This window comes from Lepidochelys kempii, chromosome 1 (assembly GCF_965140285.1).
Source record: "Lepidochelys kempii isolate rLepKem1 chromosome 1, rLepKem1.hap1, whole genome shotgun sequence".
Taxonomy (NCBI): Eukaryota; Metazoa; Chordata; order Testudines; family Cheloniidae; genus Lepidochelys; species Lepidochelys kempii.
The window spans coordinates 162,328,983-162,355,883 of NC_136380.1; the positions used below are offsets into that span (position 1 = coordinate 162,328,983).

The 26,901-nt window shown below is 40.5% G+C and overlaps 1 protein-coding gene across 5 annotated transcripts in view; it reads right to left on the minus strand.

Moving 5' to 3' along the window:
* The window catches only part of DYRK1A (dual specificity tyrosine phosphorylation regulated kinase 1A), a 133,413-nt gene that overhangs the window by 12,397 nt on the left and 94,115 nt on the right, over nucleotides 1-26,901 (minus strand). For 4 of the 5 annotated variants that reach the window (XM_073360893.2, XM_073360901.1, XM_073360912.1 and 1 more), the window contains 4 exons: nucleotides 25,222-25,421; nucleotides 14,142-14,234; nucleotides 11,724-11,912; nucleotides 10,239-10,386 (listed from right to left, as the gene is read on the minus strand). In XM_073360893.2, the coding sequence (XP_073216994.1) occupies nucleotides 10,239-10,386; nucleotides 11,724-11,912; nucleotides 14,142-14,234; nucleotides 25,222-25,421 (630 nt within the window). Of the gene's footprint in view, nucleotides 1-10,238; nucleotides 10,387-11,723; nucleotides 11,913-14,141; nucleotides 14,261-25,221; nucleotides 25,422-26,901 lie in introns of those variants that run through there. The other variant, XM_073360918.1, reaches the window with a different exon arrangement.

Sequence of the window (26,901 nt, forward strand, 5' to 3'; positions counted from 1 at the left end):
CAAACACACCACACCCCAAAGAGCCACAGTTACTGTACCAAACAATTTCTTTTTGTGTGCGCTTCTCTATATATATATATATATATATATATATATATATATATATATATATATATATATATATTCCACTGTTGGTGACTTCCAAGCAGTAATCCTTTTTGGAGGTGGATACTAGGAGTTTAATTAAATAATGTCTATGACAGCCCTGCCAACGTTTACATCAGTTCTACATGCCTCTACAATAGCACAGTACTGGGTAACCACATGAACGGAAGACCACATGGCTGCACTAAAAACATTTTTCAGGGAAGCTACTGAAGTGGCATGAACTCTTGATTATGGGGCCATACCAGCCAATTGGTAACACAATTTAATATAGGATGAGATCCAATTAGAGAGAGGTCACATTGAAACTTCTTGCCCTCTCTCCATATGCTATGAAAAGTCTAGAAGTTCTAAAATGCTTTATTCTGTCTACATAGACCAAGAGTTTAGTGAATGTAATTTCTCTTCACCTTTGTTCATATGTAGTTTAAGGAAAAAACACTGGCAGATGGAAGATCTGAGTTAAATGGAACTCAGACACCACTTTAGGAAAGAATTTGGTGTCTGATTTCAAGGATATCTTGTCTTTACAGAAGATTATATAGATTGTTCCTGCTATCAACACCTGTAACTCTCCCATACTCCTGGCTGATGTTAGGGCCACTGTAAAGGCTGTCTTGATAGAAAGGTGTTGTGATGGGGTGTATTCCCCACAGCAGACCTGAAAGAGTTGACTAGGCCAGGAGGGACCAATTAGCCAATTAAGCCGCAGACAGGGGGAGATTTAGGCTGCACGGAAGTAGTCTGCAGTCACTCCCCTGGGGGAAGGGAGGCTCATTTGGGTCTATGGAGTTTTAATCCGCAGTTATTTTTTGGGAGGGGGGAGTTTGGGCTGCCAAACCCAGATTTGGGGAGGGGAGCAAGAAGGTGTAGAAAAGGCTCAGGAAAAAGGAAACACAGTTTAGGATGTTACAAACCTTGGCTGCTAATTAGAGAGAGTCCTGAGCTGGTATCCAGAGAAAAGGATGGCCCCAGGTTCCCCTAACAGCCACTGGGGAAATGACACTGTTGAGGGGCAGTGAAACAGAACACTGACTGGGACAGTGGGTCCCAATATTCTTTGATTCACCCCCTGCAGAAAGGGAAATCACAACGTGACCTGGCCAAAGGGCCAAGTCACAAAGCAGCTGAACTGTGACTTCTTGAGTGGGAGGAGAGTGTAATGGTAGAAGATAAGAGAGGAGCACTGAACCGGACAGAACTAATCCCCAGGATCACCTAAAGGGGGTGACTTCCAGCAGTGAGTCCAGCACCCAGTGAGAGATGGAAAATGAAGCAAGAGGCCAAGGATTCAAATAGAGATGCCCATGACCCCTGTTAACACTAAATTTAGGTCCCATGGAAATAACAGGCTCCCTTTCTGAGAAAGGATCCACATAAATCCTTTCAATAAACTGACTACCAAGGTATGAGAGAGTGCAATGTCCTTGTAAAGGAGAGTGAATTGCTGAAAGAATCAGTACATGAACTCTTTAACAAGCTCATTGATAAACCTGAATTCTTTAATTCCAGCAGTTATTCAAGAATATCAAGGATCTGAAAGCTCTGGAAGGAGACAATTGACAGCAAGTGTTCCATATGCTGAATCTCTTCCATTTTGCCAAGTAAGTACATCTGAGAATAGTCTCTTCTTCTATGAATAAGGATATTTTGAAAGTCTGATGAGCATGCTCTTTGCTAAGTCAATTATTCAACACTCACACTGCAAGATGGAAAGTGCGTGGATAAGAATGTAGGACTTGACCATGATACAATGTGTCTGGAATCAGTGGCACAGTTATTGGAAGCCTGACTGAGAGACTTTGGAAACTGAGACGCAAAATTCCCTTGGCCAGGCTGGGGCTAACATGATAATTTTGACCACTTCCTGAGGACTCTTGATGTTGATGGAATTGGAAGAAATGTGGTGTAGAGAAGATCTATGGATCACAGGATCAGGAATGCATCCAAAGTAGTCTCTGGACTCTGACCCTCTCTGGGGCAGACGTGATGAGATTTCCTGTACAGCCTGATGTTGAACAAGTTCATAGTAGGGGAACCCCACTTGATCAGCATCTATTGAGTTACATCATCTTTTATGGACAACACTTCCTGTTCTCCACAAACTTTTTGCTGAGGTGATCTGACAGTACACTGTGTATTTCTGGAAGATGAAACTTCTTCAGGGCGACTTTATGGCATATGTAAAAAGTTCTACAGTTGGGCTACCTCTTGACATAGCAGAATGGATCTGATTCCACTCTGCTTGTTTAAGTAAAATATGCTAATGTTGCCTGTTATGATTTACGTGGTAAGCCCGTTGATAGTTGGTAGAAATATCACATAAGCTTGATGACTGGTTCTTAACTCTAGCATGTTTATGAGAAGAGCTGTTTCTCACGGTCCAAAACCACTGTATTTGCCAGTCATCCAAGATTGGGCTCCCAGCCCAATGTGGATGCATCTATCACCAGAGTCTTTGATAGCACTGGTGGGGGAAGACTGGAACTTGTTTGCAGACTTCTGTCAGGTCTATCCACCTCTAATGATAACAGGACTCACGGTGGAACAGGAACCAACATGTCCAGATGATGTTTGCTTAGCTGATACACAGACTTCAGTCACTTTTGCATGCAGCACAGGTAAAGTCTGGCATATTGAGTCATAAAGGTACAGGATGCCATACAGGCCAGTAATCTGAGATATATTCTGGATAGTCTGGACATGCGTGCATACTACTGTTGTCCAAGTCTATAATGACCACAATGAACTCTAAGTCTGAAAATAAAGACCAGTAAGTACTGACAACGGTACAAAAAATAATCATGCAAAAGAAGCAGTATCTGCTGGATGAAGTATGCTACCTGTTGACGAGACTTCGCACAAATCAGCCAGTCATCTAAGCATGGGAACACTTGGATTTCCAACTTCCTGAGGTAAGCTGCTATTCTTTCAAGGCACTGTGAACACTCTGGGAGCTATCAACAGGCCTACTCTGTACTGGTAATAGCAATCTCCCACTAGGAATGTTAGATATCTTATGCGGGCCGGGTGAACTGTGATGCAAAAATGGGCATCCAGGCAATGGAGAGTGGTTTATCAATCTCCTCTGCTCTAGGGATAGGGTAACAGAGGCAAATGATCCTGAACTTGATCTTTCTGATGAAGGGGTTTACTTATCTTAGGTCCAGGATAGACTTCAGTGCTCTTTTGGGGACTAAAATCCCTCTCCCCTGTACTAACACAGGATTTCTGTTGCATCAGGAGACACACCTCTTAACAAAAAATACTCTCATCACGAGGATCATTTGGGGAAGGTATTTGAGGGTGACAAGGAGACTGGAACTGGATAGTATATCCAATCTCTACTATGTTCAGAACCCACTGATCAATAGTGATAGTGTTCCAGAATTTTCAAAACAGATATAAATGGTTCCCGAAAGAAAGATGGGATGGGATGGGATGGGATGGGATGGGATGGGATGATCTGTAGGGATTGGTACTCGGCTCTTAAGCAAGCAGTCAAAATCAAAGAAGGCTGATGGGTCAACACAGCAGTGGAAGTGGAAGATTTCTACCAAGGAAACTGTTGTCATTTCCTTGGTGGATCCAACTGTTTGTTCTGTTGATAGAAAGAATGGCATTTGGTAAAGCTGTGGCTTATATTGCTTTCCTTTGAGAGCAGGTATATAAACTCTTGAAGACCTCAGGGTTGCCACTGAGTCCTTAAGAAAATGTAGTGTGCCTCATCAGCCTTTGCATAGAAAAAGCTGCATCCCTTGAATGGAAGGTTTTCAATTATGACTTGTACCTCCTTTAGAATTCCAGAGGAGTGGAGTCAAGAGAACCTTCCCCTGGCTATGGAAGTAACCATTGATGTGGAAACTATCTGCTGCACCAAGTGCTGCCTGCAGAGATGTTCCAGCCACAAGCTGACCCCCAGCAATGATGGATTTGAATTTATCTATCACTTCCTGTGGAATCTTCTCAGTGAATTTTGTCAGAGTCCCAATTAATAAAATCATATTTTGCCAACAAGGCTTGGTAGTTGTAAATTCTTATTTGCAAACCAGAGGTGGAATAATTTTTTTCTGCCAAACAAGTCCAATTCTGGGGGGCATCAATCTTTGTCGTCTCTGGAGATTCATCTTATTCGCTGCTGCCAGTGAGTCTTGTGTGAGATAGGTATAAACTTGTTCAAATCCTTGAGAAGGGGCTTGATAGCACCCATCCGTTCTTTTAGATGTTGAAGCCATTGAGGCTGAGGTTTATCACAGTAGTTGGGCAGGGCCTAATTGGTAGTCAAGCAAGTTGATACACAGGTATGGAAGAGTCTGAGAGGTTTGTCTTGGACTACCTCAACAGGAATCTCTAGAGTTGAGGCAACTCCCCTCATAAGATCTTGAAATGTTTTATAATCACCTGGGGTGGATGAAGACTCTGACATTACAGCCTCATCTGGAGAGGAAGAAGAAACATGATCAAGGACAGTGTACCGACATAAGAGTGATATGCCCTTCATGGGAAGTTGGGGCAAGGATAATTTGGGTCTGGTTTGTGATGCTGAAGCAATTCTTTGAGCATGCAGAATATGTCTCAGAAAGCCCAATAAGCCCACACGTGTTGATAAGCATAGGAGGCTGTTAGCCAAGGAGGAGGGTACTAAGGATTCATATCCTTTCTTACCTAGGCTTCAGCCTTTGACAATCAAAATCAGCTCTAGAATCCCTGCCCTGCATATCCTGCCTGAATATCCTGACACAAGGGATCTTGTTGATGAAGCTTTCCTGCTGTCCTCAGATTCACAGGAGAAGAAAGAATATTCCTCGTGCAAAGGAGGGACTTTCCAGCTGGTGTACTCAGTGCCCAGACCAACTGAGATTTCACTGGTGTACAGGATACACTATGCACTGAAGTCAGTAATGATGGTGGTACTAGTGGAGGAACTTTTAAGGTTGCCAACAGAGGCAAGTCCAGTACAGAGGATACGGAGAAGTCCTTTGCTACCAAGTAAACCCTCAGCAATGCATACATTGAAGTCTGTGAAACACCCATGACAGATGACTTAGAACATAAGAACGGCCATACTGGGTCAGACCAAAGGTCAATCCAGGCCAGTATCCTGCCTACTGACAGTGGCCAAAGCCAGGTGCCCCAGAGGGTGGGAACCTAACAGGTAATGATCAAGTGATCTCTCTCCTGCCATCCACTTCCACCCTCTGACAAACAGAGGCTAGGGACACCATTCCTTACCCATCCTGACTAATAGCCATGAATGGACTTAACCTCCATGAATTTATCCAGTTCTCTTTTACCAAAAGTGACTGTGCTGGTAAAGTCACTAATAGAGAAGTGGATCCTGTGGTTCCGGGGCCATCGGTACCATAGTTGTTGGTACCAGGGGCCTTGACATTGTAGGGCTGGTACCAGACAATTTCTGAGGGAACATAATATCAGATCCCGAGGCATGGTATCCGGAATCTGAATGGGTGCTGTAACAACCCTTCTTAGCTCTAAGGCTACCCTTAGGGATATGTCCACCGTGCAATTAAAAATCCTCAGCTGGCCCATGCCAGCTAACTTGGGCTCGCAGGGCTCGGGCTAAGGGGCTGTTCAACTGCAGCATTGATGTTCAGGCTTGAGATGGAGCCAGGTTCAAGTACCCTGTAAGGTGGGAAGAGTCCCAGAGCCTGGTCTGCAGCCTGAATGTCTACACAGCAGTTAAACAGCCCGTTAAGCCTGAGCCCTGCGAGCCTGAGTCAGCTGGCATGGGTCAGCCGCGGGTGTCTAATTGCAGTGTAGACATACCCTTAGATTCAGTCAACTGAGAGGATTTATGGGCCTTGAAAATCAAAGGGCCTTGGAAGCTGAAGGGCCCAGAGACGATCTGTATCTGCGCTCTCTCTCTCTCTCTCTGAGACTTATGCAGTTTTCTCCTTCTCTGAGAACCTCCAAGATGAAGATGATAGGTTTTTTAAATTCGGAATGGTAGCTTTAGGAGAAGCAGCAGCTGGGGCACTCCCTGAAATGGAGCAATCAGATGATTCTGCCCCAGACAAGCCAGGATGAGAGGCAGGGTGCACTGACCTCTCTAAAAAGAACATTTTAATACAAGACTCTCGTCCTCTGGATTATTTTTGAGAATGATTTGCAGATTTAAAACACACCTACACTCAGATAAATAAAACACCAAGCATGCCCATGCTGCCTCACATAAAGGGCAATTCTTGAATCCCGGGGATTTATGTTCAGTCATCATGACTGAAGTGGTACTGAAAGTACCTCCCACATAAACAAATAAAGGACAATTTTGTCACAAAGGAAAAAGAAACCCTAGAAAAATTCCTAACACTTCTTTAAATTAAGTACCTAATTAGCAATTTACAACGCACATGAAGAGGCAGTCACTGCAAGCTCTGACCCGTAGCCACAGGTGATGAGTAGGAACTGAGCGATAGTTGAGGTGTCCCCTCCGCGTATGCACCTAGTTGGGGCATGGGGACACAAAGTGCTGGCACTTCCCCAACGGACAATGCTGCCAAAAGTAAGCTGTTATTATGAAGGACGCTATAAACCATATATGTCTTTTTCCAGGGGACGACATTATTGATGCCAGTGTGCCCATGCAAAATGTCAGCTAGCAAATAAAGCGGTTGACATTGCGGAGCTTGAGGATAGGTTTCCAACCTCTCATCTTTTTCGGGACTAGGAAGTACACAGAGTAAGCATCTTTTTCTTGATGTTGAAGAGGTATGTGCACTATTGCGCCTCACTGGAGAAGGGATTCCATTTTCTACCTGAGAATCCCCCTTAAAATGTGGGCAAAATACCCACTTGCTTCTTGTTTTCAGAGCTCATTATTGAAGAAAACGGGATTTCTTCTCTTAATGATGCTGGTGAACTGAGTGAAAAAATATCAAGATTGGAAGAAAGCACTGGAGGGGGAAAAAAACAAAGGAATTATTTACAAGCAAAAGCCCAAGTTTGTAAAATGATTTTCAGGAGACACTAACACATTGGGAAGTGGCATAAAAAAAAGAATTGACTTGCTTTGAAGGCTGAGCTGTTTTTTTCATGCTTCTTAGAGCTTTAGGTTCTCTAGAAGACAGATCCATATGAGGATATGCTGGAGAAGTTTAAAAAAAAAAAAGTATAGTTCCTGCATGAACGGCAAACTGTTTGATTACGAGAAGGGAGGTTTTGTCATGGAGATCCTGTAATGTTTGATCCAAGACATATTTGAAAGTGTACCCCTTTTAAAATGGGAACTGCAAAGAGATGCACTTGGTTCTGGAATTCCCCTTTCCGGGATCTAAGCCAGAAAACCTTTCTGCAGGTTTAGTTGTTGGCCAGTACAAGAGATGATTAGGTGAATCAATCCAACACTGTGCTATGAAGAAAGTCGGAGACTGACCAAATGTATTCCCAAGCATTTTAATATCAGTGATTCATTCAGCAAAGGCCTTTAACCACAGTTCAGAACAGTTTCTGCAGAGCCCTCCTTTGCTTTTGGACATAGGGTCATAGCATAACTGGCAGCAATGGACAATCACTTAATTGTGATTTCTGTGGAAACTGGAATCTAAGATATGGTCAGCGGAGCCCTACAGGGACACAGGGCCTTCTTCAGGAAAGGAAGACTTCCTTACTGAGGATGTAACTTCACGGTCTATACATAACAGAGTACCCTACGAGTCTAAATACCTTCTTGGGAGCCTATACAAATCACGTTTGGCCTTTGCTAAGCTAGGTTTAGCATCAGATCTCTTCCAGGATTCTTGTGATCAACTCTTCAACATCCAAGTGAATTGGAAAATACACATCAGACTTCTAGCTGGACTTAAAAGGGTCTCTTTCTTGGAGGAGGAAGGATATTGCTTGCCTATGTCAGATAAAGTAGGAATGACAGAGTCTCTTCTAATGGCTTGCCATCCTGAGGGAAATTATAAGGGGCACAAGTACTTGGTTAACATCCTCAGAATCTTTACTTATGTTGAAAGTATTTCTTTTCCTCGGAACTTATGAAGGGAGTGGGAGGGTAACAAAATGGCCATGTTGGTGTCATGAACAGAGGGAAGGGTAGCAACCTTTATGTATCCTTGGCAATTGTACTGGATTGCCTTACCTGTAAGGGGTTAAATAATTCAAATAACCTAGGTTTCTTGGTTTGGGGGGGGGGCGGAGGGGGGATTTGTTTGTTGTTCCCTCTCCGGATGGAGGGAGAAGACAAGCAGGTTCAACATCTCCTGAAAATATACCTGGAATGATCCATCTAAAACCACAGAAATTGTAAGTAGGGCAAGGGAATGTGTTAGGTAATCTTTTGTTTTGGCTTGTGAATTTTTCTATGCTACAGAGGTAGTTTTATTCCTGTTTTTGTAACTTAAGTTGAGCCCAAAGGGGAATCCTCTGTGTTTTAAATATTATTACCTTGTAAAGTTACCTTCCATCCTGATTTTGCAGGTCTGATTCTTTTACTTTTTTCTTTATAAATAAATTTCTTCTTTTAAGAACCTGATTGATTTTAATGTCCTGAAGACAAAGGGTCTGGTCTGTGCTCACATTGCTATGGCAATTGGTTGGTATATTATTCTCGATCCTCCTCAGGAAAGGAGGTGAAGGAGCTTGGGGGGACAGGGATTCCAAGTGACCCTTCCCTGAATGTGTGTGTAAATCACTTGGTGGTGGCAGCAATACTGTCCAAGGACAAGGAAAGCAATGTGTGCTTTGGGGAAGTTTTAACCTAAGCTGGTAGAAAATAAGCTTAGGGGGTCTTTCGTGCGGGTCCCCACATCTGTACCTCAGAGTTCAGAGTGGGGGTGGTGGGAGGATCCTGACAGTTGGTATGGTGGGTCCTGCGGTTTTCTTGGCAGGAGGGCTAGGACGCCATCCCTTGCTCCTGCTCTTGGGGTGCCGAGGGCCCCGCTAGTGGCCCAGGAAGGTGGTAGAGGAGGGAAGTGGGGAAGAGGTCTGGGTTTGCTCCTCACTCTGAGCCCCAGTCCCTCTCAACTCCTGTGGGTTTCTTATCCTCTTCCCCCTTGGGTAGGGTTACCCTTGGTCCTTGACGCTGGGGCAGGGTCTCCCTTCCTTCAGTTCTCTGTTCTTTCAAGTCTCAGCAACAGACCTTCAGTCCTCCCTCCTGCCTCACACCATCCTGACTGCCTGAAGCAGGGGGTTTTACTAGGTTCCTGACAGGGCCTTAATTGACTACAGGTGCTCCAATTAACTTTTAGTAACCTTTCCTAGTCTACATGGAATGACACCATAATTAGCCTCAGGCTTATGTCTCCCCTCTACCACTGCTCCCTGGCCCTGGTGTATCACAGGGGTCACTGGGCAAATCCCAGCATCTCCCATCAACAGACGATATCAGAGAAAGGAAACAGAGAACATGGAACCAGACGTAGACCATGGTCCAGGCAGCTTCCTGTCTATCCTCCTCATCCTGTCTCAGGGAAAGTAAAGGAGAATGGGGGAGAGAAAGGGCAGCCACTAGTTGTCATAAGAACATTCTTCTCTTGTGGGAACATGCTGGTCCACAACAGAGTTCCAACTATCCCAAGTAAACCGAGAGGATAAGAAAAACTACTTCCTGCCTTGTCTTCTTAAAAGGCCAAGTTTAAGAAACGTATAATGTCTGGATCCAGCTGGGGAATGAATTGGAGCTTCTGCCTCCTTTTAGCAAGTTTCTATGAGAAGTGGGCAAATGCCAGCAATATGATCTTCTCTGGTACCATAATCATATTGGGCTTCTTATTTTTTTCTGGAATTTATACCCCCGGTATAGGTCAAATTTGCTTTGCCAACAGCTTTTCCATATTAAGAAGAGGCAGTAGGGACTGAAGACTGCCCCCTTCTCAGGGGCAAAACAGACTCTGTCCAATCTGATTGTCATATACAGCAACAGAACTCATTCTTAAAAACACAAGAGAGTTAATAATGTCAGATGGTCTCATATAACTTCTTCTGGATCAGGTTCTACATGCACAGGTCAACTGACCTCTTTAGGTACGACAGTCTGCTGTAAAGTAACTATCGATGTAAAAATCAAACAAATGTGTAATTCCTCAACATTATGAGCACTGTAAAAAGTAGTAGTATGGTCTTAGGTTCTCCAGCCAATTCTCAAATATTTGCAAGAATTATCTTAATACCTATATAGTATTTCATTTCAGTGTCATGTTTGTTCATAAGCTCCAAAAGCCGCACTTCAATCTGGGCTTGATTTAGGAAAGCCTTCTTGTTCTTTATAATTTTAATAGCAACCCACTCCTGTTCCACACGATCATAAGCCTTTACAACCTGAAAGGGAAAAAAAAGACGTGCTAAATACAATGTTCAAGTAACTGCACATTTCATTAAATTTATTTATTAAACAGACTTTCAAAATCAAGAAAGCTTTGAAATTAATCATATTTAAAACATACTTAATAATCCAGTTTATATTCCAAAATTTTACTAAGTACATTTAACTTGTATTGAAGATATTTTTCTTGAAAATAAGAATTTTCATACTATCTAGACCATTTTCTTTTCTTGTTTCTACTGTGAAACCATAGGAGATACTATGATATTTTCATAACAAAAATGCCACAAAAACAGGATGCAGACGTCATTGAGAAGCTGGACTGAGGAAATAACATCTAATTCAAGTACAAGTATAAAAAAAGATCAATATAGAAAACAACTATTAAAGTAAAATCCACTTTCTATTAAATATTCACTATTTAGAAATGCTTAATTCTCAAAATGCCTTTTTCAAGAGTTAACTAGGGTATGATGTGTATTTATTACATACACTATGCTGTCTGTTATCTCCGGAATCACAGAAAATTAAATTTGGGTTTCCATACCACCATGTGCTAAAAATTCTGAATGACAGCAAACGCAAGTTAAGTGTTAAATTAAGAACATAAGAATGGCCCTAGTGGGTCAGAGCAAAGGTCCATCTAGCCCAGTATCCTGTCTTCTGACATTGGCCCGTGCCAGGTGCCCCAGAGGGAATGAACAAAATAGGTAATCATCAAGTGATCCATCCCCTGTCACTCATTCCCAGCTTCTGGCAAACAAAGGCTAGGGACAACATTCCTGCCCATCCTGGCTAATAGCCATTGATGGACCTATCCTGCATGAATTTATCCAATTCTTTTTTGAACCCTGTTATGGTCTTGGCCTTCACAACATCCTCTCGCAAGGAGTTCCACAGGTTGACTGTGCGTTGTGTGAAGAAATACTTCCTTTTATTTGTTTTAAACCTGCTGCCTATTAACACAAGAACTAGGGGTCACCAAATGAAATTATGAGAAGTAGTAAACACTTCCTTATCTACATTCTCTACACTAGTCATGATTTTATAGACCTCAATCGTATCTCGCCTTAGCCGTCTCTTTTCCAAATTAACAGGTTTGATTATCTTGCAAAAGCAGTTACTGGATGCGTATGCTCAAGAAAATTCAAATTTCATGTTTTATAAAGAAGAAAAATTACAAATGCAGAAATTTTGAATAGACATCTTATTCCAAGGGCTTATGAATAAGGAAACAATAAGGAATGAGATAGGGCGTGGCCTAGATATTAACTCATTTAGATGGCTATTATAACTCAAATGAGTTAATGATTTTTCAGCTGACATCCATTACCTGCCCAAAGGATCCTTTGCCAATTAAAGAGTCAATTTCATAACGATCCATCCACTTTTCCCCATTTTTTACAATATAGTCATAGTTATCATCATCATAGCCATCATTGTAAACTTTCCGTTCCTTTTTATGACTGGAATCATCTCCTTGGCCCTGTTGGTGCCGCCTCTTCTTTTTTGCATAGTAAACCTGAAGATGAGGAACACACTGGTTTAAATTTCAACTGATGGTGTCACTTTAATCAGTAAAGAATAGCTTCAGGTATTACTCTAGTCTTCCCTCCCACCTCCGCCAGCAAAATTTTCTGGCTTTACAAAACCATTTTCCTTTTTTTAAAAGTTATTTTCCCCTCCCCTGTTACTGTGTGAAAGACACCCATAAAAACCAGGATAACTAATTGACTATACTGAGAAAACAGTGAATCTCTGAACACAGCGCTATCAAATTCACAAAGTAAAACAGAAAATGTATCTAAGAATTATAATTTTAGATATAATAATCCTAAGTGATATTTATAAATAAAGTAGATAAAGTTTCAGGGAAAAGAGAAATTTCTGAATTAATGTGTCCCCTTAGAAGTGCACACAATGTTTTAATTATAATCACAGGATCTGAAATTCAGTCAGTCATTTATACCAAAAACAAATATCCCAATATTTATGAATATTTAAGCAACATCTGTAAGCACACCACAGCAACATATTCATAAAACGTAGCCTTTGAGCCTATTATAAACAAAGGATACAAAAGAGAAAACACACCATGGTTAAATCACTTACTCTGTCTCTCTCACACACAAAAGGTAATACTTAGTCCTGCCTTGAATGCAGGGAACTGGACTAGAAGACCTCTCGAGGTCCCTTACAGTCCTATGATTGTACTTTACACACACACATAAAGAGGTTAGGTTAATTTTCATGTTTAAAAAGGTAAGACAACAACTAAAGCATAACCAACAGAAAGTAAAATTATATACGTAAGCATTGGGAGAAGCTGAGTAACAAAAGATTCAATTGTTGCCTAGCACTGCAGTATATACACAATATAATAATGATAATTAAATATGGAAGTACTTGGCACTTAACATTTTATATCTTTCAAGTGCTGTACAAAACAGTAGGGTAGAAAACGTGAGGAAAAAGAATTAAACATCTTGCTATGGCCACTCAATGACATAGCAGTTCTGGATTCCCAGGCTCAAGCACAGGCCACTAGATAGCAGCAGCTGCTTTTAAACTGCTGGGGCCTTGATTAGAGATAGTAACTTTGCCAGGCTACAGTCCATAAGTATCCAAGACTAAAGAAAATACAAAGTGAAATCATGGGTGGCTGCAGTGGCCACTCCTTTTATTCTACAATCACCACAGGCATCTAGGAGGACATCACCACTTCCCTGCTTTATAACTTTGCCTTCTTTTGGATTTTGAATAATTAAGATAATCAGATCAATTAAGGAGGCAGTACAGAAGCACAAATTTCCTAAAACATAAAGCATTCAAAAGATAACATGAAAGACAAAGATGGCTTATGTTTTCCTGATGATACATATAAAAGACCTTCAGGTTTATTTATATTTACAATAGCAATTCAACGGCTGTCTAGGCCTTCTTTTCCAGATGGTTATGGACTGGAAGCCTGTAGGATTATGACCTCACAGGTATCAAGTAGGGAAACATGAGCAATTGGGAGGGAATCTGATTTTTATTCAGTGTTTAAAACGCATGTGTTGTTTGTAAATGGAAAGTAAATGCCCTACGAACTGCTGGAAGAAGAAAAAAAACTACAAAGACCTACACTTTCAAAAGTGACTGTTGATTTTGGGAGCCAGGATTTGGGTGCTCAAATTGAGACAACTGAAAGGCAGGTGCTCAACAGTTCTGAAAAAATCAGGCTCGCTAAAGTTGTCTGAAGTTGGGCACCCGAAAACTGAGGAGCCCAAAATAGTCACTTTTGAAAATTTAGACCTAAATATTCAATACTAACAAACCCCCTTTAAATTACAGGCAGAGAAAGTTTCAACTTCAGGTCCTTGAAGGAGACATCCCACCAAAAAAAAAAAAAAGACAAGGCATTACTGATGGGGAAGGGATGAACCCAGATTTTAAACACATTTTTCAGGGCTACATAATAAAGAATAAAAAAGTGCACAACCCCTTTTGTAGTTTGCATGTTATTTTTACTGACAATAAAAGTACATGGACTTGTTTAATTTAGAATTCATCAAGTTAATTCATAAATTAAGAAAGAATGCCTGTATAATGTGCCAGTAAAAGAAAATGTGTCTAAATTCATTGCATCTTACAGAAAAATCTACTTGGAACACTTTAAACAATATTTTTGATACCACTACATATTGTAATTATTAGCAAGCTATCACACATTAAATAAAAATATAATGGTGAACTCTGCGGTCTTTACCTCATTAATATGTTTGTATGTTTTGATCAGATCAACGGAGAGTTTCCTCAGGGGAGCAGTAGCTGGATCACGGAAAGATTGGGGCATCCGCCTCTGTAACATGACAGTATCAGGCATCACTTTAGAAAGACAGAAAAAACTAGTACTTTAACTAAATAATTACTATCCACTCTAAGTGATGAATTTCTAATATTTACAAAGCTGTGTTTAAATAAAAAATTACCTCTACTAATAGGTTTAGTATTCCCATAGTTTTTTGAGCTAGTTGACAATATATCCCCTTATTGCCCTCCCTACCCCACTTCTGTCTCTGGTCCTTTGACTTATCAGGCACATGCAAAATATTTGTATTTTAAACATACTTGCAGTTAAACATAAAACCATAATGAATACAGGTATACCAACTGTTTAAATAGTAAAATGCCACAAATGCTGTTATGGAACAGCAGAGTCAATACATTTCAAAAATGCTTCATTATATTCAGTGATATTATGGGGGCTTAGAAAAGCTGGTATACCCCTGAAGCTAGACAAATTCAGACTGGAAATAAGGTATACATTTTAACGGTGAGAGTAATTAACCACTGCAACAATTTACCAAGAGTTGTGATGGATTCTCCATTACTCACAATTTTTAAATCAAGATTGAATATTTTTTCTAAAGATATGCTCTAGAAATTATTTTGGGGAAGCTCTGTAGCCTGTTTTATACAGGAGGCCAGGCTAGATGCTCACAATGATCCCCTCTGGCTTTGGAATCTATCAATCTATATGATGTGAGAGATCTAGACATAAATGGATCTGTTAAAGACAAATCAAAAGTATATATTTTTTAAAATACTTAAAAAGGAACACAAATTGTATTTTCCAAAACTGACTAGTTTTAAAACATTCAATTTTCTGGTAGAACAACCTTTAAACAGCACGTGGAAGACTAATTGTGAACAGGAATTAGAAAAAGAGTAGAGAATTGTGTTGCTCTAGTGCCAACGTGATATCACCAAATGTGCTTAGGAACATTTCTCCTCGCTGTGTACACAATGTAGCCTACAGCCTCATCGGTTTCCCTATAACTGATAAACACCCTTTTGCAGAGCCAAAAAGAGCAGTGTGCACCATTGACAAGACAGCAAAACTGACTATAAAATAAAGTGCTATAAAATGAAGAAAATAAATTTAAATAAAGGGAATTATTTCTCCCTCCAATCTGTTACAGTTATTATAATAGTAATAATAATAATAGTAGGGTTTATTTATAAACCTACATGGTACAAAGTTTACATATGTAAATAGGATTTTTCAGTTGGTAATATCCTTATAAGCATTTAAGCCAAAAGCAGGAATTTGGTAGTGTGGCTGGAGGCTCTGCCACTATCCATTAATCACTCCACTCATGTCACAGGGAAAAACGTAAAGGCTATTCTTTGTTCAGGGCAGGTGTAATGACCAGTCTCTTTGCTGCCACAACTAGACTTTGTGGGGTTGTTCTCCCAACTGTGGAAGAAGTTAGCAGCGTGCCTGTTCTGTAGAATGCAGTGTTGTTATAGCCCTGTTAAAGCCTGTCTCTCTTACACAGTAGTTCTTCAGGTCTGGAAAACAAACACAGACTGTCACAGATAAATACAAGGTGGAAGAGGTTTTTTAGAATAAGTAGCTAACATATTTCAAGGGACCATTCAAGGTGAAGTGGCCCTCGTTAACACCATTCCAGTCATAGGGAGGAAAAGGAATGGGGGAGAGAGGTTAGAGGGGAGTGGCAGGACTAGTGGGTTATAGAGTGTTGTAATAAGCCACAAATCCTTCAGTCCATGATTTTTAGTATCTAGAAAAGTTATGAATTTAAGCTCTCTGGCTTGTCTTTTGAAAAAGTGTTGTGCAGGTTTCCTTTAAGAATGAGGACTTTGCAAAAAGTGTTCACTCATAGGTGCTATGGTGTTTCTGTCTTCTATCATGTTCCAGTGTTCACTCATTCAAGAGCATAGTGATTGTCTGGTTTCACCCACATCATTATTGGGGCATTTAGTGCACCAGATGAGGTTCACCCCTTGTGATAGGCATGTGTAGGACCCATGCATATTCTCCTTTGTAGGACAGCATTGCAGGGGTTCCATGTCCACCTCTAATTTCTAGCTCAAATTTGTTCACTTTACAAGTAAAACATTTTTCTAGCAACAGCCCTGAAAATTCAACCTCAGAAAATCAGGCTTGTTTTCTTTTCTTCTTGTGAACCACAAACAATAATTAAGATTCTGCAGGCCAACTTGCGCCCTTCTCAGCTTCACAGTGACAACCCTAACTCCTTTATCTCCAAATCATGCTTTCAATTACACCTGTGCAGCATCACTCAGAGCCTGTCTACACTATCTCACAGCTCAGATTATAGGGGTGTGAATAGCAGCACACACCAAAGGGTTGTACTGCAACTTCCCTGTGTGGATGCTCCAGCCACAAGCCAAAAGGTTCCTACTTTGCATTATCACAGTCCTCTTCAAATAGGACCACAGTAATGGGAACTAGGAACCTTTTCATTTGTTCCTGCAGTATCCACACAGGGGAGTTATAGCATAGCACTTTGGTGCGTGCTGCTATTCACATCCCCATAGTCCCAACTTCAGGGCAGTATAGACATAGTCTAAAACTAATACAGCAGCTCAGTTATTATTAAGGACATAATATGACCTGTATTAACTTTTTAAAGAGGCAGTATTTTCCTCTCTACCTTCTGAAAAATGGGATGGAAGATTGGAAAGGAAAAAAATGGAGGAAAAAGGGGGCAGATTCCTACATAGGCTGCATTTTAAAATGCTTAGCTATATTCTTAATCAGGACATTCCAATGGTACAACAAGATCCTCTCAGAAAAATATGAAAGATTTGAATCTTGCTCCAATTATATAACCACCTCTTCCTCTGATGAATGAAAGGAGAGAATGATGGCACAAGAAGGGGACAATGCCTATTTTGCATAGTGGTAACATACCATACTGTATTGTTAGGTAATCCTGCCTCTCCTTTGGCTTTGAAGCGGCTCTCTTGGTTAATTTTTTAAATCCTGCTTTGCAGACTCCAGTCTCTACCGGCTGGCCACATAGCTAATTGAAACCCCACGAGATATTTCCAAAATGTGAAGGTTGGAAAACATAACTCAGAGAATATGTATAAATGCCAAGATAAATGACAATCAAGTGGTTTCATTGCAATTATACTTGTAAATAAGCAACAACATTTTATCATCTTAACAGATTCATGGAGCAGGACATGCATAGCAGGGATTGGTACCACTAAGAGAAATTAAAATTACAAATAAGAAAGTCAAATTTTCAATTTCACATGACCCATTTGTCGGTATGCAAATGAAAGTTAGGAAGCACAAAGTCAGAACAGGAAAACAACCAAATAATAAAAACAGATAATAAAAACAGAGTAGACAACAAGCCTAAGAGTCCCAGCTATGCACATTAAATTGATCTATTTTCATTTTTTTAATTGGTCCAGAGCAGCTTGAAGGACCATGTATCAGCTGACAATAATGTTAATTTTGCAGTGTTTGGTAAAAGAGGGAATAGATAATTAAGTGACTGTCACAAATTTCTTCATGTGGTCCCATTCTTTACTGCCCAAAGCAGTGGTGTTTCTTGTTAAATATACCTTATTTCATTATGAGAATTTTTATGACAGGGGATATATATCTTGTAAAATAGATGTCCTAATCCATCAAGAGATATTTGGATACTTAAAAAAAAATGAAATTGAGTATAACAAGGAGTAGCAGAGATTCTGGCTACATCTAGTGTGACTTTGTTTACAAAAGGAGTACAATGAAAGGAATTTATATTTTATACCACTGTGTCTAACTAAAAATTCCAGTTAACTTATTTTTAGGGCTGTCAATTAATTGCAGTTAAAGCAAGCAATTAACACAAAACAAATTAACTAGATTTTAAAAAACAGTTGTGATTAATCACAGTTTTAACCACACTATTAAACAATAATAGAATGCCAATGTAAATATTTTTGGACATTTTTCTATATTTTAAAATATATTGATTTCAATTACAATACAGAATACTTTATATCATTTGTATTACAAATATTTGCACTGTATAACAGTATTTTTCAATACATCTCATACAAGTACTCTAGTACAATCTATCGTGAAAGTGCCACTTTCAAATGTAGAATTATTACTACTTTAGAGCAGTGGTTCTCAAACTTTTGTACTGGTGACCCCTTTCAAATAGCAAGCCTCTGAGTGCGACCCCCTTTATAAATTAAAAAACACTTTTTTATATATTTAACACCATTATAAATGCTGGATGTAAAGTGGGGTTTGGGGTGGACGCTGACAGCTCACGACCCCCGCATGTAATAACCTCACGACCCCCTGAGGGGTCCCAATCCCCAGTTTGAGAACTCCTGCTTTAGAGCCTACAAGTCGAAGCATAAAGGGGCACACAAATGTTTAGCATATCTGGCAGTTTAATACCTTGCAACGCCAGCTACAACAGTGCCATATGAATGTCTGTTCTCACTTTCAGGTGACATTGTAAATAAGAAGCAGGCAGCATTATTTCCCATAAATGTAAATAAACTTGAATGGCTGCTTGCAGTATCAAAAATACCATAAATAAAAACCAGAGTCAACTTGCTGGATCGAAGTTGTTTTTTCCTCTTGCTGGATGCTCTATCCCAACAATAAGCCATACAACCTTTGGCAATCATAGAGGACAGGAGACAACTGACAATGGATATGAAGGCCATTTTAGAGAAATCTGTATATTCTTCCAAATCATTGTGTGCTCCCTTTGGTATCCACCAACATCAGAATCTTTGTGGAAAACATTTCAGTCCTAAATGCTAGAAACGAGGAGACTAAGAAGAAATGAGGAGTTCTGGAGACTGAAAAAAGATTTCCTTAATTTGTCCCACTGAGATAGAGGCTGAGGAAATATTAATACAACATTTGGGCTTGGAGAGGAGCTATTAAAAATCCAACAGAAATTTTTACTGAAATTAGGAAGAATTAGGCTTGTTCAAGATATGGAAGGTTTAGGAATTTTGAGGAAAGTCTCTTGTCAGAGCAAAAGCACTTGAACTCACCAGCCAAGGCACTGAACCTGAACAGGAGCAAGTGGTGCAGTGCAGCAGTCTGGCCAGAAGATGGAGGTTGGAGTCTATAAAACTAAAAATTTTGTCCAATAATCTCAGCATGGCAAATAAACCGCTAGAGAAAGACCCTCACTCACACTGTGTACAAATACAGTCACTGAAACAACAAAGCAAAAACAAAACAAAAAACACAAAAAAAACCACACCACCACTTTTTTGGTGTGTAGGTCTTGCAAGAGAGTATTACAGAACATCTGGTTGAACTAAGAAATCATACCCAAGGCGGCTTCCTCCCTTTGGGTAACATGCGACCCTGAGGCTGCTATGTACGGTAGCACCAAAACAATAAACTGGATCTTTGATCTGTCATTGGAAACCATTACTGTGTGCGGCAGGGCTGGTAAATTGGTACATAGTATCCTGTTACTGATGGTGATGTGTGAGGAGAAAACCCGCTGGGAGAGGCAGAATGCCTATTTCCCAGGGAGTTATGCTCCTTACATCTGCTGAAGTACACCTCTGTCTTCCTACTGATCTTGATGGCAATCAGATCGATCTACGGGGTTCCTTATGTTTGACATATTACAGTAAGCATCTTACAACTGAGTTCCCACCTCTCATGGACATACCTGTTGCCTGCCTGGCCAGTCTACAGTGTCATTTTGATCCCCTGCTATTTGTGGGTGACATCTTTCAAAATGCTTTTTCTGGCCAGGTCATAAGCATGAGCAGCTTCTTAACCATGCCCTTGCTATTCGTACCTCCTTGACAATGTGTGTATGTGCCCAGGATAACAATATTGGACTATCTAAATGGGCTCATTAAGTCCATGATTATTATTTGTATCACTGTGGAACATAGCAGTCTTAGTCATAGGCAGGACCCCATTGTACTCAGCATTGTACAAACAGAGCAAAAGACAAAGCCTGCCCCAAGGAGCTTACAAAATTATAAGACAAGACAACAGACGCGGAAGTACAAGGAAACAATTACACAGTTTGGTCAGCATGATGGGCAGTGGTATCAGCAGGCTAGCCACTGTCAAGCTTTTTTGTAGGCAACATGGGTAGAGTTTTGAGAAAGGTTTTAAAGGAGAATAATGAGTTAGTTTTGAGAATGCTTATTGGGAGCTCCTCCCAAGCATGAAGGGCAGCATGGGAGAAAGCACAGAAGTGCTTGTTTGAAAACCTGACAAGTGGGCAATGCAGACTGGCATCATGTGCCAATTGGAGCTAGAAGTTGGCATCTCAATAGAAAATGAGAGATAAGAAGTAGGGTGGGGATAGGGAATGAAGGGCCTTGAAAGTGAAGACAGGTAGCTTACATTTGATTCAATCCTGAAGAGGGAGCCAATGGAGGGATGCAGATGGGGCAACATGGTCAAAGCAAAGGAATAGGAAAATGATCTTTGCAGCAGCATTCTCAATTCTCAGAAGGATAAGACTGCATTTGTCAAGGCTAGACAAAAGGATGTTACAGTGATCAAAATGTGAGAAGACAGAAGCCTGGATGAGAACTTAAACTGCAGTTGGATAGGAAAAGCCATATCTCAGAGATTTTATGCAGAAAGAATCTGCAAAACTTTAGCCTTAGTGTGAGGACCTAAAGAGGTCCAAGTCAAAGATAACACCCAGGTTACAGGCCCGAGTGTCAGGCAGGATGGTGGTGTTGTCTGCAGTGATCAAGAAAGGAGGTAGTAGGGAAGACCTGGACAGAAAAATTACAAGTTCTATTTTAGCCAAGTTTTTAGAGAGAGCGAGAGCGCGAGAGCGTGTGTGTGTGTGAGAGAGAGAGAGAGAGAGACTTTAGTCTGGACAGAAGATGACAGGTCTGGAGTAGAGAGTCATCAACTCAGAGTTGATAGCTGAATTTGTGTTTTAGGATGAGATTACTTAGAGAGGCTATACAGGGAAAAGACAAGGGGACCAAGGACAGATCCCTGTGGAACGCACTGATAAAACTAGATGGTGATAAGGAGGATCCTCCGAAGGATATCCAGAAGGAGAGATTAGAGATGAGGGGGAATTAGGAGAGGACAGTCACAAAAAGACAAGGGAGGAAAAGATTTCAAGAAGTGTACAACTGACTGTGTTGAAAGCGGCTGACAGGTAAAGGAGGATAAGGATCTAATACTGATTCTGAGCTTTGGCTAGGTAGAGGTCATTACAGCCTTTAATGAGAGCCATTTCAGTGGAATACAAGGGGTGAAAGCCAGATTGGAGTGGATCTTAAATAGAATTAGAGGAGGGGAACTCCAGGCTGTGTGTTAGTGGAGCAAGGTGAGTCTTAAGCCTTAATTTTGAGGTGGCTGATTTACGAGCTCTTCTCCCTTGTGGACCATTTCCCTTGAGCCACAGCCTCTCTTAGTTGGCTTCCCTATCCTAACAAGCTTCCAGTCTTAATCAGCCAATTATCAGGGACAACCGAGGGAGCAACCCTTCTGATTTGTGTTGTCTAGCCACAACCTTAGAGCCATTCTGAATGCAGAGAGCAGTTGATGATATAGCCTGGAGTTCTTTGATTCTGCTCAGTTTGAAAACAGAAAACATGGTAGCATGCTTATTTGGAAGTCGGTCCAGGGAACTATTGTCAAGCATGCTGCCATAGACTCCAGCACCCATACGTAATCCCAGGAGAACACTACCTGCAGTTGCAACAGGGCTGGCAACTGGTATTGCTGCTTCCGACACCTGCCCTGAATTAAGGTTTTATCTGCTTGTATGTTAACTGGGCTCACAGACAGGCCAGCTGCTGACACTGTGACAGGAAACCCCCTGTTGATGATCCTACCTTGGCTCTACATATTGGAGCCTGATTTGGGTCAGAGGAAATTCATCGCAGTCACAGTACATATCTAGGTCCTATTTTGGGAGAGTTTGATATTGCCGGAAATGCTCCAAATATTGTGTAAAATAGGATTAATCGATATAATGCCAAATTTGGATGTATAGACAGGCATCTTGAAGATCCAGGGAACAGGCAAATTCCTGAATTGACTGACCAAATCCCTAATTTGAGATTTGATCTTTCTCTAACCCTGAAATGAAGAATTTATTTTCATAGATACACAAATTAAGACCAGACGGAATGATTATGATAATCTAGTCTGACCTCCTGTATAACACAGGACATAGAACTTCCCTGAATTAATTCCTGTTTGAACTAAAGCATATCTTTTAGAAAAACATGCAATTTTGACTTTAAAATTTCCAGTGATGGAGAATCCACCACATCCCTTGGTAAACTGTTCCAGTGCTTAATTACCCTTACTGTTAAACGTTTGCCTTATTTTAGTCTGAATTTGTCTAGCTACAGCTTCCAGTCATTTTTATTTGTAATACTTTTATCTGCTAGGCTGAAGAGCTCTTTAGCATCAAATTTTTGTTTGCTATGTAGGTAGTTATGGACTGTGATCAAGTCACCCTTTAACTTTCTCTATGTTCAGATAGGCTGAAAGAGCTCAACCTGTTTATCATTATAATGGATATTTTCCAATCCTTTAATCATTCCATGGCTACCCTCTGAGCGATCTCCAATTTATCAATATCTTTCTTGAACTCTACACCCCAGAAAGGGGCACACTATCCCAACAGCAGTCACACTAGTGCCAAACACAGGTCCAGAACTGGGCACAGTCCATTGCTAGTCTTGGGAAATGTGAAGTACATTTAATAGGTCCCCTGTTCCCACTAAATTCTAGGAAACTGGAATGATTTTGGGGATTTGCTACAAATTCTGCAGGGTGTCTACGGTCTTGTACATCCTGCCTCTTTTTGGTGCTGAAGTAATTAAGTAAAAAAAGCTTTTGGAGTGGGTCTCTCCTCAAAAGTCTCAGGGTACTGCATGCAATACCCAATGATCCGAAGTGGTGTTAACCTCTGCATTTAGGAAGTGGCAAAGATGCGGTATGCGTCTGCATACCTTCATGCTGATTGCCTGGGGCTCCTAATTACTTTTGTACCCACAGAGAAGCGCACAGATTTTTTTCCTCAAAAAGAAGCCTGCCAAATTCTTTTCCCTGGTTGATGGGGGTAGGTTTAGAGAGGCAAGAGCCGGCCAAGATTGAGATTTGTACCAGTGTCTGCAGGTGGTGTACTGTGGGAAGACTCTGTTTTTCCTACAGCTTCTGAAGCTCTTTGCCAAGCAGGATTGCTGTCCTAAAGGGTAGAGGAGCTAGGCTGGCCTTGGCTATCTGATCAGTTGACCACTACTTCAGCCCTCGGGGACCTCTTTACTGTTATGAACATCACCCTGGCTACTAAGGTGGTCCTGGTTAAGCTGTATGTCGCATCTGCCATGAAAAACACTGCAGCTTCCAACAAGGGCAGCATTTCAGCCATCACCATCTATTTATCCTTAGCATTAGAGAACATGAAAAATCTGTGCATTCACCAAACATTACCCTAGAAGAATAAATCACATACAGGGTCCCCTGCAGGGTTCCTGAGCTAAATGCTCCTTTAAAAGCAGATTTGACCTCTCTCTTAAGCAACTGTTTTAAACGGAAAACACGCCTTCTGATAGGTACTATCACCCCTTTTGCCACTCTTGAGGTGGCTATATCCACTGATGGACAGTCAGATCTTGGCTTTTTTCCTCTGTTGGCAGATATAGGATCTTCACAAGCCTGCCTGCAGGCAACTTCTTAACGGAGATTTCTACTCTTGAGCCATCATGTCTTGTTTTTAACATATGGAGTTTTCTGGGACCTATATGAACTAGGTAGGATGGGATTGCTTGGTATCAGATCACCTGGCTCTTCCATTTCCAATTTTCAGGAGCTGAGCAATCCTGGAAAGTAAGTCTGATAAGTCCTTTCACTTGAACAGCCTGAACTTCCCTCTCCCCCCTACATGCCAGAGAATCCTGCATCTCTTAGGGCTGATCTTGATCACACTCATCTTCTCTAATCTCTTTCTTCTCCTCTTCTTCTGTGGTCCCTTCCCTCATCTTGCTTTTCCACACAGCAACACACTTGGGGAGTCCTGGTAAAGCTCTCATGATAGTATTGCAGCACATCCAAGGTGGCTTAGATGGGGATGGGATGATTTGCACCAGGGCGCAGCAGCAGCATTCCCTCCTCTTATGTTGGGCTCATTTTACTATCCTGTATGCTTTGAAGGCAAAATTTAAAGACTTCCTAAATCCAAAATCAGTCAGTCAATCTGGGTGTAAGCAGGGAGCAGGTGCTAAACAGCCCCCTTTAAGCAGGCGGTCAGCTTCCTTGCTGCTTTCAAGAAGGGGGGAACTACAGAGGAATACTCTCAGGAAGAGCAAGGGGGTAATCTAGCCCTCATACGTGGGGAGCTGCTGCCATAGTCCAATGACACTAGGGAAGGTATGTCAGCCAGATAGTAAGTACCCAGCTGGAGTCCTCCTACTCCCCAAGTATGCTCACTTCATCTATGCAAGATAAAAGCTAATATATGAGAATGCAGAACTCTGACGTGGGAGAGGAGCAGTGAAAGAGTCCCAGTGATAGTATAAATTTGTATTATTGTTTTGAAATCAAGATCTTTATAAAGTTCTGTATAATAACTTTACAATCCAAAGTTACCTATAAAATTCTCCCTCTTTATAAAAATAAAGCAGTCAAACTTGGACTTCAATTTACATTTTTCATGATTAACATTAGATTAATCTTCAATTGCCATAAATTCCCCTCAGATTACTTTACTTCCTTTCCACGTCAAGAATGGTTAGAATAGAATATTTCCTTTTACAAATAAGGCAAGTATTTATTTAGCTGCCAAAGGATTGTCTCTTGAAGCCTCTTACAAAGGAGCAATAGTATTTCTCAATTTTTAAAAATATCAAAAGTTTTGATCTAGATGCATTAGATGTGAACCTTGTAATCACAGAGGTTTCTATTTTAAACAAAGTTATGGGTAAAGTGTCCCAAAATATTTAAATATTTAGGGAAGAAAGCACGTATCTCAAAACAGAAAAGCCTCTCTCCTGATATCACATACCTGGTTGGTTAGAGGTTGTTGAATCTGGTCAGTGTAGGATAAGGCAGAAACCTGTTGGTCATTTATGTTCTGCTGCCGACGATCGCTGTACTGTTGATGTGAATGGGACATCTGTCCAGCCATCTGAAGGCCAGCAGCATGGAATGAAAATGACGGTGCAAGCCGAACAGATGAAGGTTTGCATGCTGAAGTCTCTCCTCCTAGAAAAACAATTCAAGATTTTAGTGTAATGTTTACATCCTCATGGTATTTGCACCAGTTGACCTCCATTTCCAAGGCCATAAAATAAATAATACCAGATAAAACAATACTTTGCACATATACAGCAGCATTAATCCAGAGATCTTAAAGTGCACAAAGGTGAGTAAAAAGTATTATTACACCCCATTTTACAAATGGGAAAGTTGTGGCACAGAGATGCATTGAAGTGACAAACTAAAAAATGTGTTAGAAAAATTGTTTACCTCCCACTTTTACAAGTAACATCTACCATTATAACTGAAAAGAGATAAGAAGAAAATATAGTTGTGTGGTTTCTCTATTTAATGCCATGAGAGATCTTTCTATACGATCAATTTCATCATTTCAATTCTCCTGGATCGTGAGAGTCTTTCACACAGCAGAAAGGGACAAAACATAAATGTAAACAAATGGAAAATATTGCAGAATCATAACAAAAGAATAGACATTCAGGTGGAATTAGAGCTGTTCCATATCAAGCAGAGGGGAGAAGTGAAAACAGGCTTCATACGTTCTAGGTGACTGTCTTAACTAACTGGGCTAAAAATTAAAAGTAGGGCACAAAAACTTCCCCCATTTCATGAATTTAGTCCTTTAAAAATGCCTGAAAACAAAACATTTTGAGATGAAGTGTTCTAAAACTGACTTCTTTGATTTGCCTAATTTTTTTCTGAATTTTTGTTTTTGGGTCAACCTGAAAGATTTTTATTTTTTAAACTACCAGCAAATCAAAAATCTATTTTTGCCCAGCTCTAGGCAGAATACTTGGAAAACAATTTTTTAAAACTAAACTAGTTTTAAGCAGAAGCGATAACAGATGAGGTACTGGTGGGTTCTGACATATTACTGCTATGTTCAACTTGCTAAAAAGCAGGTTTAATTGACAAGGTTAAATGGGTCCAGTTGCTGAACCCTTCTCTATACCAGCTCTCCTACGGATGCTGATCTAGTGGTAACACCACTGAGATTTTTTTTCTCCCCTACAATTTCCTAATGTAGGCAAGTCTTCAATTCTGAACACTAGACCACAACTCTTTCCAAGATAAGACACTTCAAGAATTTTAATGAACAATTTTTTTTAACAGGCTGATACTGGAAAGCTGTCTCTGTTAAAACAAGGTTTCCTCATGTTGAATATTTTTTTTTTTTTAAATTATAGACATCGCCGCCACAACCTAGTGCTTCAAAAGTCTATGACTACGACAAAGGAGACACCCCAAAGGGAACTTTTCAAATTATGCTGACACACAACACTTGGGAAAGTAGGAAATTTTTAATTTCAGAGTCATTTAAACAATAGTTATAAAATGTCTTGGACACTGTTTAAAATAGAGGATAACTTCAGAGCCCTGTGTATGCTGCAACACAATGGACTAAATTCTGCAGCAATAACCCATAAATTCTTTAAAAGCATTAATTTATTCCACCACCATTTTTTAT